This window comes from Opisthocomus hoazin, chromosome 9 (assembly GCF_030867145.1).
Source record: "Opisthocomus hoazin isolate bOpiHoa1 chromosome 9, bOpiHoa1.hap1, whole genome shotgun sequence".
NCBI lineage: Eukaryota > Metazoa > Chordata > Aves > Opisthocomiformes > Opisthocomidae > Opisthocomus > Opisthocomus hoazin.
Genome location: NC_134422.1, coordinates 19,264,422 through 19,280,647, shown reverse-complemented (window position 1 = coordinate 19,280,647; position 16,226 = coordinate 19,264,422). Strand labels below are relative to the sequence as shown.

Genomic DNA, 16,226 nt, shown 5'->3' with positions numbered 1-16,226 from the left:
TTTCCATGTTGAACCTTCTTCCTGCTAGCTTAGCTTTGTTTGTCGTCCCAAAGGTCTTGTACTGAAGTAGTTGCCCACATTATGGTGCTTACCATTTTGTAGACCTGTGTCGTACCCTGTCTAAGGCATCTCCTGTCTCTAGGCTGAAGAGTCCCAGCCTGCTCAGTTACTGCTTATGTGGGAGCAGCTTCACACATTTCATCATCCTTGATGCCCTTCTTTTCTAATATCCTTTCCTAGAGTGGGGGTCAGAACTCCACAAAGTGGATTTGAAAGGATAGAGTAACCTTCTCTGTTCTTTCTGTGCTCCCAGTTCTTAAGGCTCAATTTGACTTTTTGACTAAGCTCATGTTTCATGGAATTTAACCATCATAACCCCCAAATCTTGTTCCTGCACGGTGGGAGTGAGATAGCTGTCCCTCACTTCATATATTAAATGATTGGGGGGTGTAGGGGAGATCCCAATGTGTGTCACTTCATATTTATTTGTACAGAATGTCACCTGCCATTTTATTGACCAGTTACTCAGCCTTTCAAGTTTGGAATTTCTCAATTTGTGCTTGCCCTCAATGCCAGCTTACTGGCCTCCAGTTACTCCACAATTTATTTTTTTTTTAAATACAGATTAGTGTCAAATTACTTTACTCCAGTCTTTTGGCACGAAGAAAGCTTTAAGAGGAAGGGTATGCAGTGCCTTTTGCTCCAGATGAAAATTTCCGAGGGATTATGATGATTGCATTCATTCGAACCAGTTCATTTATCACTCAAGAGCTCCAGCTGAAGGAAACCAGACATTTGCTGTTTCTTACCTGCGTCCCCATGGGTGTTTTAGTCAATGCTTAGCCCTCTTCCAGCCCCCGCTCCCCCGAGGTTAAGCACACATGAAGGTGACAGCAGCATTGCTGTGCCCCCCCCCCCCGCCCCCCCCCCCCGCCCCCGTCAGTGCCCAGAGCCCGCTGGATCCCCGGGCACTGCAGACCCCTCGGCACCTTCCAACACACTGTTCCCGTGGGGAAGTCCCAGCTCATCAGATTAGAGATAGGGAAGAGGCTCCACCCAGTTTCTTTTTGTTCACAAACCCAACATCTGAGCAATGACTACATGTTGTTTTGAGGTGAAACCACAGAAATTGATACTACAGCTCGTTTTGCTTTTGCGCTGTTGTGCCATATGAAGGGCTGTGCCCAGCCATCTTCCGAGCACTGAAGGGGGATGACAGTAAAAGGCAGCAGAGCTGCCGGCTGCCCTAACAGCAAGCACGCTCTTAGCTAGAAGCTGAAATTTCCCTCCCCAGATTCAGCAGGGCTGAAGGATGTGCACAATGTTGGATTGCTGTCCTGAATAGCTCTGCAGCATCTTCTTGTGCGTTTGATTGTGCCTGAGGATGGATAGCAGAAAAAGAGCTTATCAGTTTCCTCTTTTTTCTCCTTTTGCTGTTATCGTCAGCATCAAGCGGTGTCCATCTGGGTGCGGTTCTTGCTCCCTGTTGTGCTGCTTTGTGCGCTTCCCTGCCAGCAGCACCTCCCTCATGGAAGAGGCAAAGCGAGATCGGCTGGTTCTCCTGTCTCTGCGCGGCTTCGAGTTTAGACAGCGATGGTTTATTATCTCTTCGTTCTCTTGATTATTTAAAACACTCAAGCAGGAAGGGCAGGACAGGTACGCCGCATGTACTCACATAGGCAGAACCCACACCAGTCCTGGTAGTGTCTTCTGGGCACACCAAGACAAATAATAAGAAATAAAAGATTAATAAAAAGAAGAAATGAGGCAGGCTGACCACTGACTTAGCATTCTGGCTCATATGATAAACCATGAAAATGTGTTATTTTAATTGTGTGTTATTAGAGTAGGATGATTGTTAATTTAAATTTCTTTCTTTTTTTTATTTAATTCGGAAGTTCTATTTGAAAATGAGAAAGGGAGCTGAGAAAAAGTAAATAACTAGAGTGCATCGCTGTATGAAAGGCCAGCAATTTCTGGAATAAATATTGCTGTTTACAGTTGAAGACAAAGGGTAGCTGTAATCCTCTTCTATAACTTAACTGAATCTGACATGGCAGTGTTTACCCTGCACTTCAGGAATTAGATATCAGCAATAAGTTACCACAGGTGGAAACCAACAAGTGCTACTACGCGCTTCGTGCAAAGAGATGGCAATCTGAGGGGCTTGGCGTACCTGCCCAGAACTCACTCAGTAAAACAATATTCAAAGTATAAAATTGAAACAAAAATAGTGTGCAGCGAGAGTGGTTTAACTGTTGCCCACATTTTTGTTGTACCCATTGAAGATGTTATCATTTATGTGTGTGTGAATCAAGCCAGCTTTTGCACAATTTAAGGATTTAAACTTTAAACTTTTGTTAAATTTACCGAAGTTTTCAGTGACCTGGAGGGTAACTACTCTTGAACTACGGTAGAAAGGAGCAGGGCTGTAGGGTCATCAGTGATGATCAGACAGAAAGGACGAAAGGGGATCAGGTTTTTAACAACTATGTAGTAATAATCTATAAAATAATGTTCATTTCTTTTAAGGGATGGGAAAGACATGGTGGATATTGTTACAAAATCGACAGTACCCCTCGAAGTTTTGAACATGCTTCCAGTGGTTATTTCTGCCCATCTGCACTTGTATCAGTAACAAACAGGTAGTTAATTCTATTAGACAGCGTGAAGATACCTCTAACGAGCTATTCTAACTTTAGGAAGTGTTGCATGGCAAAAGATACTGCCGTTATGAAATAATATATGCGTGAAGGGCAAACATAATTACTAACATTGGCTAAAATCAAAGGTGCGCTTTGCTTTACTTTTTAATTGAAAATAAATTTAGTAAAAAGCAATTTTCAGTCTAATTTACATTTGTAGCAGTGTGCACATATGTGAGCACACAGGAACCTAAACAAAATGCTTTCTACAGAGGTATGTAATGTGGTTAAAAACTTTATTAGTCTACTTGGAAACTATAGTAAAAAATGACAATATATTTAATTTTGAAGTCCAAAATATGTAAAATTTTAATCCAAATGAATGAATGTTTTATAAGTGTTCCTCTTTATGTTTGCATTTTATGTGAGTTCTCAGCAAATAGGGGGAGAGCGTAAATGTTTGAAATCATCTGAGCTCTGTCTTCCCTTGCTTTGTTCCTGTTTACCTGTGTTCTGGTTTCAGCAAAGGCTTTCTCCTCTGCAGATGTCCAGATGCTTGGGTTTTCTCTGATCTCTTTGTGATTTATGCTATATGTTGGATTCCCAGTAACATTTAGGACATACTGATATATCGAATAGATATATTACGTAAATACTTTAACCTCCACATATTTATTGTTTTTTAAAAAAAAACCAAACACACAAGGAGGATATCTCCCCTCCCTGTAGGATGGGGGAAGCGCTGTAACTACCAGCAATCAGATGAGTGGTAGCTAGAAACTTCAGGAAAGCACAGGGTACCCAACCTAAGGATTTCCATCGATGGGAATTTGGCCTGCCGGCTGGTGTCAGAGTTGTGCACAACGCATGCAGCGCTGTGCTGCAGTACGACGACAGTCCTTACCGGGAGGATAAAGGGCGAATTCTGGGCAGCTGAGCGTTTGCAGCTCAAACTTCACAGGGCGCTGAGGGCGCGCTGCACATCACTGGAAGCATGTCTTCTATCTTTTTCTGCTGACTTCTTTTTATTTTATTTTTGCTGAGTGTAGCCATCACTGTTTATGATATTAGTTCCCAGTTCCAATGTTGGAGTGGCAAAGGAAGCTAGTTGTTAGTTTAGCTTTTTATTTTTTTTTTTAATTACTGCTGAGTTTTGTTGTTCTTGTGTGAAAAATCCAAAACTTTGTGGTGCATCAACCTAAATGTTCATTAAAAAGTAGGTTGTAGGGGGAGGAGAGTTGATATAAAAAGAGAATGTGCAGAGGAAATGAAAATTAAATAAAAGTTCCCAGTCGCTGTCAGTGTTACAGATACATTCAGGTTTTTACATTAACATTATCCTTATGGCATTTAGCAGTTCTTTTCTCAATGTGAAACTGAGAAATGTGTTCTCTCTTTTTCTGTGAAACCAAGAAGTCATAGAAGCTTTTATCAGACTGGGAATTTACTTTGCTGTATATATTTTCATAGGAAGCTGATTAAATGTGCTCATAAATGAAAGCATTTTTAATATAATGGTATACCAATTATATCTGAATAAATTACATTTAAGTGACAAATGGGTTTCCATGTGCAACAATTATTACTTGCAAAAAGGTGTAAATCTCTCTCGTAACTTTAATGAAGAAATTAAAGGAAAAAGTGATTCCTTCTGTAGTCAGATCAGCTAGTGCTTGAAGTCCTTCAGCTCTGGTTTCTGAGTGCTGGCTTGTGTGTCCTGTTCCAGTAGCATACTTCTGTGCAGAGCTTCTTCTTTTCTTTCTTCTGTAGCTTTTTCAGACCCTGCTATCTTATCTCCTACATACAAGGAGTTTCTTATTTTTGTCTGTGCATCATTAATACATTCTGTTTTCACATCTTGTAGTTCAAGCACTGAGCTTACTAGATCTTAATCTACTGCTGCTTTTATGTGCCTAAATGCTGAAAAAACCCCAAAGGAAATATTATGGTTTATGCTACAGGCTTGTGCCTGAAGGTTGCTACAGAACTCTATAAAGAAAATTAAGTACCCTTTATGTATTTTTTCTCTTCTTGCGTAATTTAAATCATTTCATGAGAGCTGTTCACTGAAATACCAAATGACCTATTTTATTCTAATAAGCTTTTTGTCTTGATTATTTTATTAAGGTTTGAACAAGCTTTTATCAACAGCATGATCCTTAGCATGGTAAAATCTGAGAGAACTTATTTTTGGATAGGACTGCAAGACCTTAACAACACAGGAGAATACTTTTGGCTAAGTACAGCGGAGAAGAATCGCTCCGTGACCTACACCAACTGGAACAAGTACCAGCCACGTGAGTAACATGCTGATAAAAAAATATGGTTTGGAGGGGGGCGGCGCACTCCCTTCCCCCTGCCACCAGTGGCGTAGCAGTGATTGAAGAGTCCTGGTCCTTTCCTCCCTGCCTGATCAAGAGAGCAGAGAGAGGAGTGTACGTTTTCTGTTACTGTGTAACTTCCTACGGTGGATTGAGTTAGGTGAGTTGACAGCTGTGGAGAAGCCAGAGCTTCCCTCCCTGCTTTCCACCTGGTGCTGTTGTCACAGGCTTCCTGTTCGTGGCAGGATGCTGGATGTCGCTGGTCCCACCTCATGGTGTGGCAGGGGGGAAACTAACAGTCATACTCTCCTTGCAGACACAGCTAGTCCCTGAGATTTTAGGGCTCTGCTCAGACTTGGATTGTTTTGTAGCCCAGTTTTCTCAATCACGTGTCAGAAAGGCAAAGAATAATATGAAAACTCGTCAGTTGGAGGTGATCGCCTTTTCAGCAGCAGTCACTAGGGAAAAGACTGAGTCAGGAAAGAAAAGTACTTTCTTTTTCTGTGAGACGTTTTTCGTGCATTTCTTTATGGCCTTTTCAAGGAGGCCATCAGGGCTTCCTTGAGACTCCCAGCAGAAAATCCAAGAGAAGTCAGGAATTTTATTCAGTAACAGTCACAGTTAGTAATTTTGCATTTTATATGAAAAAAGAGAGGAGAGTTTCTCTTGGATACATTTCTGGCAATAAGAGCACCGCGTGGAATTTTTTTCTTGTTCCTCTTTAGTTTGCTGATACTTGGTTTGCTTGTTTGATTTTGTTTGTTTTATATTAATCCAAAGGAAAACATTCCATGAATACAAAAATGAAAAAATGAAGTAGATGTTCATCCTTTGAAAGGTAAACCTCTTAGCAATACCTGAGAATATACTGAGACATAAAAAGAAAGGCACTCCATTTCACTAATTGCTTCTGAGTTCTGGACTCCTTACATTTATTGCTGTACTACTGCAGTTTGCAGAAGCAGTATTTTAAACTGTATTTCCTCTCCTGCATTTTGTGGGAGGAATCCTTCATCATGGTTCATTTTACAAGCTCAAGTCAGCCAAAACAGGCTAATAAACTGGTCGCTGATCAGAGAATTTGCTTCTTTTGTAAGTTCATCAAGGTTTATATCCACAACCTGATGCCAGTAAGACAGTCACTTCCCCCAAAATTCACAAAATTCAAATGCTTTATTCTGATACTCAGCACTTATTCCCATGTCTAGGTCATTCTGGAGGATGTGTGGCTATGCGAGGGCAGCACCCTGTTGGTTACTGGGAGGTGAAAAGCTGTAAGAACTTCAAAGCAATGTCATTGTGCAAGCAAAAAATTAATTCTTACGAAGAACCTGAACTTACTTTTCAAAAACATTTGAGCTCCTGCTATTTTGGATGGGAGTCAGAAGCTAATCTGCTCAACTGCTACAAGGTACATGACAAATTTGCTTTGAGTTTTTCTGATTCTACATCAGCTTAGGAATACACTGTTCCTAAAATATTTTTGATAAAGCATTATTTCTTTCAGTCAACAAGCAAAAATTGTTACCATCCTTCTGAAAGTCTTAGGACTTAAATCAGAACTATATTTGGAATACACACAGCTTTATTGTAGGAAATGCTGCAACTAATATTTGATTTTTATGTGTTTCTGAAACAACTGCTCTCCAACATCAATTACATTTATGGCAGTGTTTATTTTATTACAGATATTTCACAATGAGAAGGTTCTGATGAGAAGAACATGGCATGAAGCAGAAGCGTTATGCCAAGATTTTGGAGCACATCTTGCTAGTTTTAGCCATATCTATGAAGAGACATTTTTAAATGATTTATTATATACAATTTTTGATAGGTAAATATATTTTTTTAACCCCAACAAGATTTATCTTATCGTACTAATATGTAAAAATAATCTACAATTTAGTTTCTTCCATCCTCTTTACTAGTGGCTGTACTTAGAAATGGGTGAAAAGTGTATGAGCAACACTGTAATGTGATTCTTTTTGAAGATGACCTTTGTAGTAGATGTCGAGCAGCTGTTAATGTCGAGGGGATATTCTTGTGAGTTAACGTTCCCTGTTGAAATGGAGGTTCAGCAATTTTAATCCTATTTCAAATCTTTTCATCTTTAAAACTATAATTTAACATTTTAGTAGGAAAAACAGAGTTTACTTCAAGGATACTAAAAAATTAAGAAATTTATTACAGAATGATATATTGAATTCAAGAGGAAATGAATATGGGTATTTGCACTGTGTAAAAATAATTTCTGAAAAAGCTAAGGACAAAGTGTGTGAGAAATGTTATTTTATTTGTTTCCACCACAGGACAGAAGAAAGACAGTTCTGGATTGGATTTAATAAGAGAAACACGCTTTCTGGAGGGACATGGCAGTGGTCTGACAGAACACCTGTAAATATCTGTGTACTATATACTTCAGCAACCATTCAAGTCATATCTGAGCAGAAGTTTGCAAAAATGAGCCTTGTGAGCAAACCTTGGCCAGGAAAACTGTTTGGTTTTCATGTCTGCATACTTCACTTAAAGTAATGTTACAATAGAATTAATAGTATACTACTATTAAAATAGCAGCCTGTGCAACAGGGTTGTGCAACTGCGAAAGGAATCTGGCAGGACTATGAAGGTTGCAGATGTGTGCTTTCCTGCAAAGCACGTTGTGTTTAGCTTAGGACCAGGCATATGCAGAGGGAACACATACATGTATACATACACACACACACACGTTGGAAAGCCTTAGAGCTGTGCTGACGGAATTTATTTGTTTGGAGACTGTCAGGTTCATGCCTGCATTCAAAGCTAAGTCTTTCCTTTTTTTAATACCAATTTTGATTTTGCACCCTTGAAGATGTTGGCGCTGCATGCCACGCTAATGGTTAGTACCGGGGATTTTAACACTGAACAACTGAAGAAGGGTCAGTTTTTAAACTGTAATTGGTTTTCCACCTTAAAGAACAGTACCAGCTCTGCCATCATTATTTAAGTTGTTTCAGAATGTGAGTGCAAAGTTCAGTCATGCAATGTGTTGAACCAAAGGCTGTTCAGTATGGGCAACCACTGCTAATTGTGTCAGAAATTGTTAGGTTTCATAGCTATTCAAGTGTTTTTATGAAGGAGAAATCTGAAATAAGATGGGAAAGTTGAACAGAACATCATGAGAACATGATGATGGACCCTATTTTTCAGATTTTACCACTGTAATTTAGGCAGTCCTCCAGTTGTTGCTTGTGATGTTCTTACCATACACACATCTCCAAATCCTTCCTTCTACTCCATAATGAGGTTTTGAAATGCTGCATCTTGGATTGTCGGTGAAAGATAATGAATGTGCTGTTTTCAGGTTGTATCTTCATTTTTGGAGAGCAAATATGTTGAAGATGACTCAAGAAACTGTGGTGTCTTCAAAGTAAATAGAACAGTCTTTCCAGCACACTGCAGTGAAAAACGTGAATGGATATGCAAAATACCAAAAGGTGACATTTTAATTAGCATACATTTTCTATTATACCCATTACTTCTAATTTAGGAGAGATAAGGAAAAAATAAATCTAAAAGTTTACCTGCTCTTTAGCCATATCTGGAGTTCTCCTCATTGGTCTTCTGCGTGAAATCATGGCAAAGCTGTATGTGGCCATTGGGGTTTGTTGGCCAGTTAAGAGGTCTAATATGTGCAGTCAGTTTAAAAATGGTTAGCAATGATTAGCAGTCAGTTAGCAGGAGTTAATCAAAGTTCTTATTTATAAAGGCTACTTAAAATGTTTAGCAAACGTGGCAATTATTCTATTTTATTCCATGTTTAATTCCTCTTTTTGTCCCTGAACCAGAATACCAATATTCTTCACAATTTCGATTAAATCCTTACCATGTGGAAAAAGCAATTTCAGTGAAATATCTCTTTTCATTATTAATCAGCAATGTTTTAATTCTTTTTTTTTTTTTTTTTTGCAGGTGTTAAACCAAAGAATCCAAATTGGTACATAGCTGGTATGGAAACATTTTCTTTTTTCACATCTTGAAATATTGTAATTTGGAAATATAATTTAAGCCATTGGTAAAAATGAAGTAACTAAGATGTTCGGAGTTAAACATTTACATTAAGGAGCTCTGTAGGAACTTTTTGCTGCATATCAAAATCTGCTACTCTTCTGTTCAGGAATGCTGAAACATCAGATTCGACTTCAGTTAGATAAAGGAATGCTGCTAGTAATATGCACAGGGATTTGATAACCTTTCCATCACATTAAAACTGCCTTTTTGAAAAGGCTGGGCAACTCTTTTAATATTACTGCAGTATCGCAGAATATATGTATATATAAAAAAAATTGCTTTTAATTTACTCATAGTGCATTTTTTTTTCTTAATTTGATATGTCAAATTTGATTCTGCTGTTAATTGTGGCATATTTGTCCTCTGACGTATGGCTGAAAGCGGGCCATGTGGGTCGCAAAGAATGAGACTTGAAATGAGTTTTTACCCCTGCACAGCACTGACTCTTTTCCTCATTTTCTAGAACTGCCATGGTCATATTATCAAGGAGCAGAATATCTTTTCCATGTCAGTCCTACAGACTGGGAAACTTATGAGTTTGTCTGTGGCTGGCTTCGCGGTGGAGTGGCAACAATAAATTCTACTGGTGAACAAGCCTTCATTCAAAATAAAATTAAGAAGGTAACAAAATCTACCCCTTTGAAAAAATAAATCCTCAGGCAGTAACTGGTTATTTTCTGCTGCATCTTTTGGAATACCTGGCTGCCTGTTGCTTCAGGTAGAATCTGAAAGATATTTTATTTTAGAAATAATTCTCTTGCTGTCTTTATTTTCCACATCCCTCCCTGAAGCCATACTTAGCTCAAGAAGTCAGTAACATTTGAGAATCTGCAGAATCATCTCTGCTAACAAGCAGGTTGGTTAGTCTGGCTCAAAAGACCCAAGAGGAACGAAAACCAGCTTCCTGTCCCAAAGTTATGAAAGTAGTTAGGGGTAAAGAGAAAGGTTTGTTTCACGTGTGATGTATGCCTTCCTCCGTTTCTTCTTCTTCCTCCACCCCTCCATGACCAAGGGGACCCATCGTGGTTCCTCAGGTGTTCATACAACGGTTCTGTATCCCCTGGGATATCTCCTGATCCCACACAGTTTTGCAGCTACGTTCCGTTCCCGTTCCGTAACTTGCAGCTGGTTTTCAGGGAGCAATACCGAGGGATGTTTCAGTGGGTGTATTAGCATGAGGTGGGCACTAAATGCAGATGTTAGACACAGTCTTCATAGTTTAAATCCTCAACGTGATTATTTGAAAGGTTACTCTTGGGGAGAGCTGGCCAAGAATTAAGATTTACCAGTTTCCATACACCTTAATTAAACCTGGAGCTCTAAACCATAGAGGTAGGTGCTTATGACCTTTCATATATAGATTACTGCTTACTCTGTGTATGCCAGCTTGGGCAACATTCCCATGTGTCCACACATTTGTATTGATGTCTCCTGAATTAAAACCCTTTCTGACTATGCATATTTATGTGGGAAAAAAGACATCTGCCTCTAAATTCCCTCCTCTGGATGAAAGCAGAATTTCTGTAGAACCCCTCTGATGTAACAAACAGATTTAAAGCTGAGAAATAGCTGCAGAAGCAGATGAATTCCCAAGACATAAACTCTGTTTCCTTTTAGGTATTCTCAGTGAGAATGAAATAAGGAAAATACAAAAAAAAAACAGACTAAAAATAATCTGCCTTATTGAGGGCAAAATTCTACGGCTGTAATATAAGGGGTATCATAGTGTAATCTGTAAAAAAACAGCTAGTGCTGGGTAGAAAAGCTCTTGACCTACACTGGCTTAGTTTTGCTTGCATTGAGTAGCCTTCTGCTTCTAATAGAAAGCGTAAGTAGAGTTGTGTTGCATCAAGATGGGGTTTGTAAGTTTCCAAGGAATTATTCATAATTTTTATCTGCTATTTGAGTAATTTTGTATCAAACCGTGATGAACTGGATTTAAAGCAACAGTTCACAGCAGAAATAGATTGTAATGAAAGAACAGCATAAATGGCTAGGCTGTCTTCTTCCACATCTACCAGAGATTGTGTTGTGATGCAATTACTGCCTTACCTGAAACTGAATGTTTATGACTTAAAAAAATGACATAACTTTAAAAAAGATGTATTTTTCCAACTTAAGAGCACTTAAAATGGCTAATCACAGTACTTCTTTAAAGTCATGTTTGCTTACAAAAACTCTTTTAAAAGCAATTTCATCATTAAAATTAGTGGGTATTAGAGCAGTTTGTGAGCATTCTGTGACGAAAAAGGCAAGTTTACTCCCTTGGCATTGTAGTCAGGTTAACTTGCTTGAAGTTTCGTCTCTGAATACAACATACACAGCTATTTTAAAGCCTGCTGCCTTTGGCTAAGCTTTCCCAGTAGAGCCAGGTGTGTCCCTAAGCGATTGTCACCAGTTCCCTGTGGAAGCAGAAGCAAGGATGGCAATCACTAGAATACTCCTCAGCAGTCCAAATAGACCTTGCATGTGCCTTAGCATGGAATTTTTCACTATTTGTTTAAAAACTGTAATGTGTAGGCTGAGTGCTGTGATTAGAAAACTAAACTCAGGGGCTAGGCAATACCAAACCTGGCAGCATTGCTGAGTCTCCTCTTTGTCAGCAATGTCTATTTTCTTCATTCAGTATTGCTATATAAGCTGTAAGCTGGTGAAATCCCAACTGTAACTCCAAGGACGGCATGGCTGCCACAACACAGGCTGCACTTCGGTTCTTTCTGGAAAAAAATAAATGCTTCTCAGAGACAGGGTGCCTGTTCCAGTCCAGTGTCCTGCACGTTCAGAACTGTTGTTGTTGTCTCTTTCCCAAAGACCCCAAAACTGGGACTACTGAATGGCTAACCCTGAAAGTGAAGCCCGCTCATAGTTTAAGGCAGAATCAATCCAGCACCGCAATAAGAAGTGGCTGTTTGAATTACATTATTTCTGCGACTTTTCCGTAATACTGTGCCTTTTAGGAGTGGCAGTCTAGACCCTTTCATCAGAACAACAATCAGTCTGGAAAGCATCTCTAGGAATCCCTTGTATGAGCTACACAAAGTCAGTAAATGTTCAAACATTCTGGAATCATTAAGGACCAGCAATATATTCATGATAAAAGGAAATTTTTTGCTATTGTCTATTTTTAGGACTTGGGGAAAAACAAATTCTGGCCTAAGACTACAGCCAGATAGGCTGTAAATTCCTAAAATTGTGAATTCCTAATTTACAGAAGATACATCAGTAACACAGTGGAAACTGGGGGCTAAATCATGCTCTATTTACGTGAATAACTGTATTGAAGCAACATAAATTAACATGGGCAGGATTTAGCACCTGTTCTTCCCACTGGAACCCGGTAGAGATGCTATTCAGTTGAATACAAACAGAGCCTGATTTTAGGGGTTTATTAATGCTTTAATAAGAGGACAGCAACAGCTAAGCATATGGCAAAACTTTTTTATTTTTATAGCTATCAAGTAATGATGTTCACTGGTGGATTGGATTGCACGCAGAAAACCTCAACGAAGAATTTCGGTAAGAACACCTACGCTTCAGCTGCTCTGTTTACAGGCTCCGTTCAGTCTGATGGACTAAAATGATTTGATGACTGAGTAGGATATTCAAGAGACAGCTTCGGTTCTCATGTAAATATAATTCAGAATATATTACCCTTAATTTGTCACCATGTTACAGTATTTCTTCTAACAGGGGTATAAAATATAAAAGCCAAAGATAAAAGCCGAAGATATGAATATCAGTCTTGTGGTCATCTGTTTTTCTAACGCTTACTTAGTAAAGGGGCACTTTCTACCATATATTTGCTTACAAACACTTTTAATGGAGGCTCTATTTTTAGATAAGGATAGGAAAAAGTGTAATGACACTCTTTACATTTCTCTGCAGCTGGAGAGATGAATCACCAGTAACATACCAGAACTGGAATGAAGGGAGGGAGAGAGAGCCACAGAAACCAGGGAAAAGATGTGGCTTCATTTCATCACAAACAGGTTTATTTCCTTTTGTTGCAGGAGTTGTGACTTGATTCTGTTGTTGGCCAAAGGAGTCATATTTTAATTGCTTTCAAGAAATGCAATCCATGTTACATGATCCTGGATTGTATAGTCCTGTCACATGGTTATAATTTGCATAGCTGCTTTTATGGTTAAGAATATTAAAATATCATGAATATGCTCAGAGACTAGGTTATAGGATTTAACAGATCCAGTACCCTAATGTGAAAATGTGAACATCCAGTCATACTGAAACTTTAGTTTTACTTAAGAATCTGCTATGTGGCACAGCAAAAATGTTAATGCATTGCTGGTTTTCACAGTCAGTTTTCTCATAACCAAATGAGCCAGATGGATGACGAATAATTTTTCCTGTGTTTATAAACTGTTTTTCTATCAGCATACAACTTTAAATACTCAGGTTTCTAGCTTATTTTTGATCCCATAGCCAATTTGCTGAGGGATTTTTGGGTACCATATTTTTGGTGCTAGGCTTTACATCGTCACATAACTCTACATTTTGCTACAGTAATAAAAAAAAACTACAGTGCTGCTGATTCCAGTGCTTTCTGTCATCTCACAGTCTCTGTTTTCTAAAGATCTGCAAGTCATAGTAAACTGTCAGGTTCCATGGAAAGAAAAAATAGCCAGCTTTGTATTTGTGAGAAGGCCTGAAAAAAATTAATTCAGTTGCTCTCTTGTAATCTCAGCCTCGGAAGCCAAAACTGAAAAAATGTAAACCCTTCTTTTTTTCCACACATAACCTCGGGGTTTTGATTCATGACTTCTGAGTGCTTGACGTTACTATAATTAGTATTGGATAAAAAGAAGAGCCACCCAACCTCCCCCTTCAGCTGGCCAGCAGATGGGAGCTGGTCAACAACTTGTTGAGTGCACTGTGTTCCACCGAAAAATGTATTTTCCTCCTAAGCAGGTCAGCATTTTATGTCAGTACCTGAGTCTTGCCAAAAACTTTCAATGTAAGGAAGTCAAACTATTTTATCTGGAAGACATAATTTCTATACACTTCCTTTTTTTTTGCATAACTGATATTTTTTTTAAATACATGATGATATAGGCATATGTTATGTGACTCAGTGTAGAGGAATTGGTTTAACAATAAAATCAAACTGGGAATAAAAGTATGAGCCCCATGGACCATCAAATCCACTGTAATGCAATATGTCCAAATATATTTGATGTAGAATCTCATCTTACTCAACCATGAACAGGTACCCTTCTTAACAATATCTAAGCTAGCTAAGAAGAAAAAACCCTTTCCAAGTCTCAAGCCAGTATTGAACTGTGATTTTTCTTTTTACACAGGACTCTGGGGTGATGAAAACTGTACTGTCTCTCTTCCCTGTATTTGTAAGCGTAAAGTTGCATGGAAAATAGAGAAAGAGATTCCAGAAGACCAGAACCAGCAAGGAATATGTCCCAAAGGCTGGTTGCGCTTTGGATTCAAAGTAAAACATTTTTTTTTTCTGCTGTTTGATTATTTAAAATGCCTTCCATACTTATGGAAAATTTGACTTCTTAAGGATTATTCAATATTTGAAGATTTTCTTCCTTTTTGAAAGCAAGGTTCTTAGTTTTATAACTAGTGACAGTGATACAAAGGTTTACAGCTATTAAGTAGCTTTGCATACAGCAGTTGACTTAATAAGTTGTCAAAATTTTTACTTTAGTTGAAGAAAATGAATACTCATATATGTAAAAGCTATCTAAGTGTATTTGTGCTTTTGCTGTAAAAAGCCTGTTCCAGCCTCTCTTTTCCACTTATGACAATTCTTGAGAGTCTTTGAAGCTCTCAGATTTCTGACCCCTTGTTGTACTGAATGGTCCCTAACTGCTGTCATTCTCCGAAAGATGCTGTTTCAAATAGGGTTCATCAAAGATAATTATAAACCAAAGTCTATTTGCAATTGAAGGTCGAAAGGCAATTATTTCATCAGGCTTCTCTTAAATACTTATGTTCCGTAATAGCAACGTGCATTGAGGTGGCTGGATTTATCCCAGTGCTAAACTACAGTGACTACAAGGACAAATTTAACCCAGATTGTGTTTGCCTTTAAACAACTAATTGGAGTCCAGGCGTGATCGCAGGTGGAAACTGATACCAAGCATGTTGGAGAGGCCCACTGCAGGACAGAAACTAATGAAATATTTAGCTTTCAGTAACAGCGTGTGAAATGTTTTAGTGATCACTCTTAGTGATTGATAAATAGTTTTTAAACTGGAGAAAAAAACAAAACAAGCCTTTTTGATTTTTTTTCTTCGAAACAGTGCTTTTTGATACAAATTCCGAAGGATCCAGAGCATCGGAGAAGCTGGTACTCTGCACAAGAATTCTGCAGTAGCTATGATGGCTCACTCGCTTCCCTCGATGATGAACTGGAACAAGGTAGAGTATTGAAAATACTATAAAATAAATAAAATTTCATCTTCATTAGTTTGCTGTAGTAAAGCTTCGTCTTGCATACAGATTTAGGAAAAAAGATTGCTCAGATCCTACTCATGGTTCCACTGCTTCAAACAAATTAGTGTTTCTCTTTCCCAGTTTCCCAAAATGTAAAGATTTCAAATATCCATTGAGCTATGTGACAGGTGCGTTTTGAGGAGTAATTATAATTTCTTTTGTGCTTACTGTCATGCGTTAGAAATAAAAAAAAATGAAATTGAATACCTGTTTAAAAATTTGCTATGTAAAATTTCTGTCTTATGAATGCAACATCACACTGTTACAGAAGTAATCTCATTTTGATCCTTTAATAGTGCTTAAAATCTGATCTATAATATAGCACATAAGCTTGGCACTAGGCTGGAACTGTCAGAGAAATAAATGCCAGCACACTTGGAAGTATTTATAATCCCTATTCATAAAAATCTGTGGTTGAATTTCATACACTTGTAAACCCATTTATTTGGAGATGGGAGGAATCTCACTGGCTGTCTTTAGTTGTTAAATATTATTTTTAATTAAAACTGAGAAAAGCTTTTTCAGTGGGACAGAAACCTGAACTAATACTTAAGTTGTTCAAGCTGCTGTGAAGATTTCTGGAAGACTTATTAGTTAATGGACTAGATCCTAAATGAACTGAAGTTAATCAGTTAAACTGAATTTATAAACTGTAGTTAGATGACACTGAGCTGCCACTCATGTTCTTACTTTCTACTGACTATGTAATATCATTGATTAGTAATTAAATTTTTCAGTG

The 16,226-nt window shown here is 38.2% G+C and overlaps 1 protein-coding gene across 2 annotated transcripts in view; it reads left to right on the top strand.

The window, feature by feature from the left end:
• The window catches only part of PLA2R1 (phospholipase A2 receptor 1), a 45,571-nt gene that overhangs the window by 17,898 nt on the left and 11,447 nt on the right, over positions 1–16,226 (top strand). For both annotated transcript variants that reach the window (XM_075429908.1, XM_075429907.1), the window contains 12 exons: positions 2,533–2,645; positions 4,773–4,942; positions 6,175–6,377; positions 6,655–6,800; positions 7,276–7,360; positions 8,307–8,439; positions 8,915–8,950; positions 9,477–9,634; positions 12,465–12,529; positions 12,899–13,002; positions 14,332–14,474; positions 15,295–15,412. In XM_075429908.1, coding sequence (XP_075286023.1) covers positions 2,533–2,645; positions 4,773–4,942; positions 6,175–6,377; positions 6,655–6,800; positions 7,276–7,360; positions 8,307–8,439; positions 8,915–8,950; positions 9,477–9,634; positions 12,465–12,529; positions 12,899–13,002; positions 14,332–14,474; positions 15,295–15,412 — 1,474 coding nt within the window. The remainder of the gene's footprint in view (positions 1–2,532; positions 2,646–4,772; positions 4,943–6,174; positions 6,378–6,654; positions 6,801–7,275; positions 7,361–8,306; positions 8,440–8,914; positions 8,951–9,476; positions 9,635–12,464; positions 12,530–12,898; positions 13,003–14,331; positions 14,475–15,294; positions 15,413–16,226) is intronic.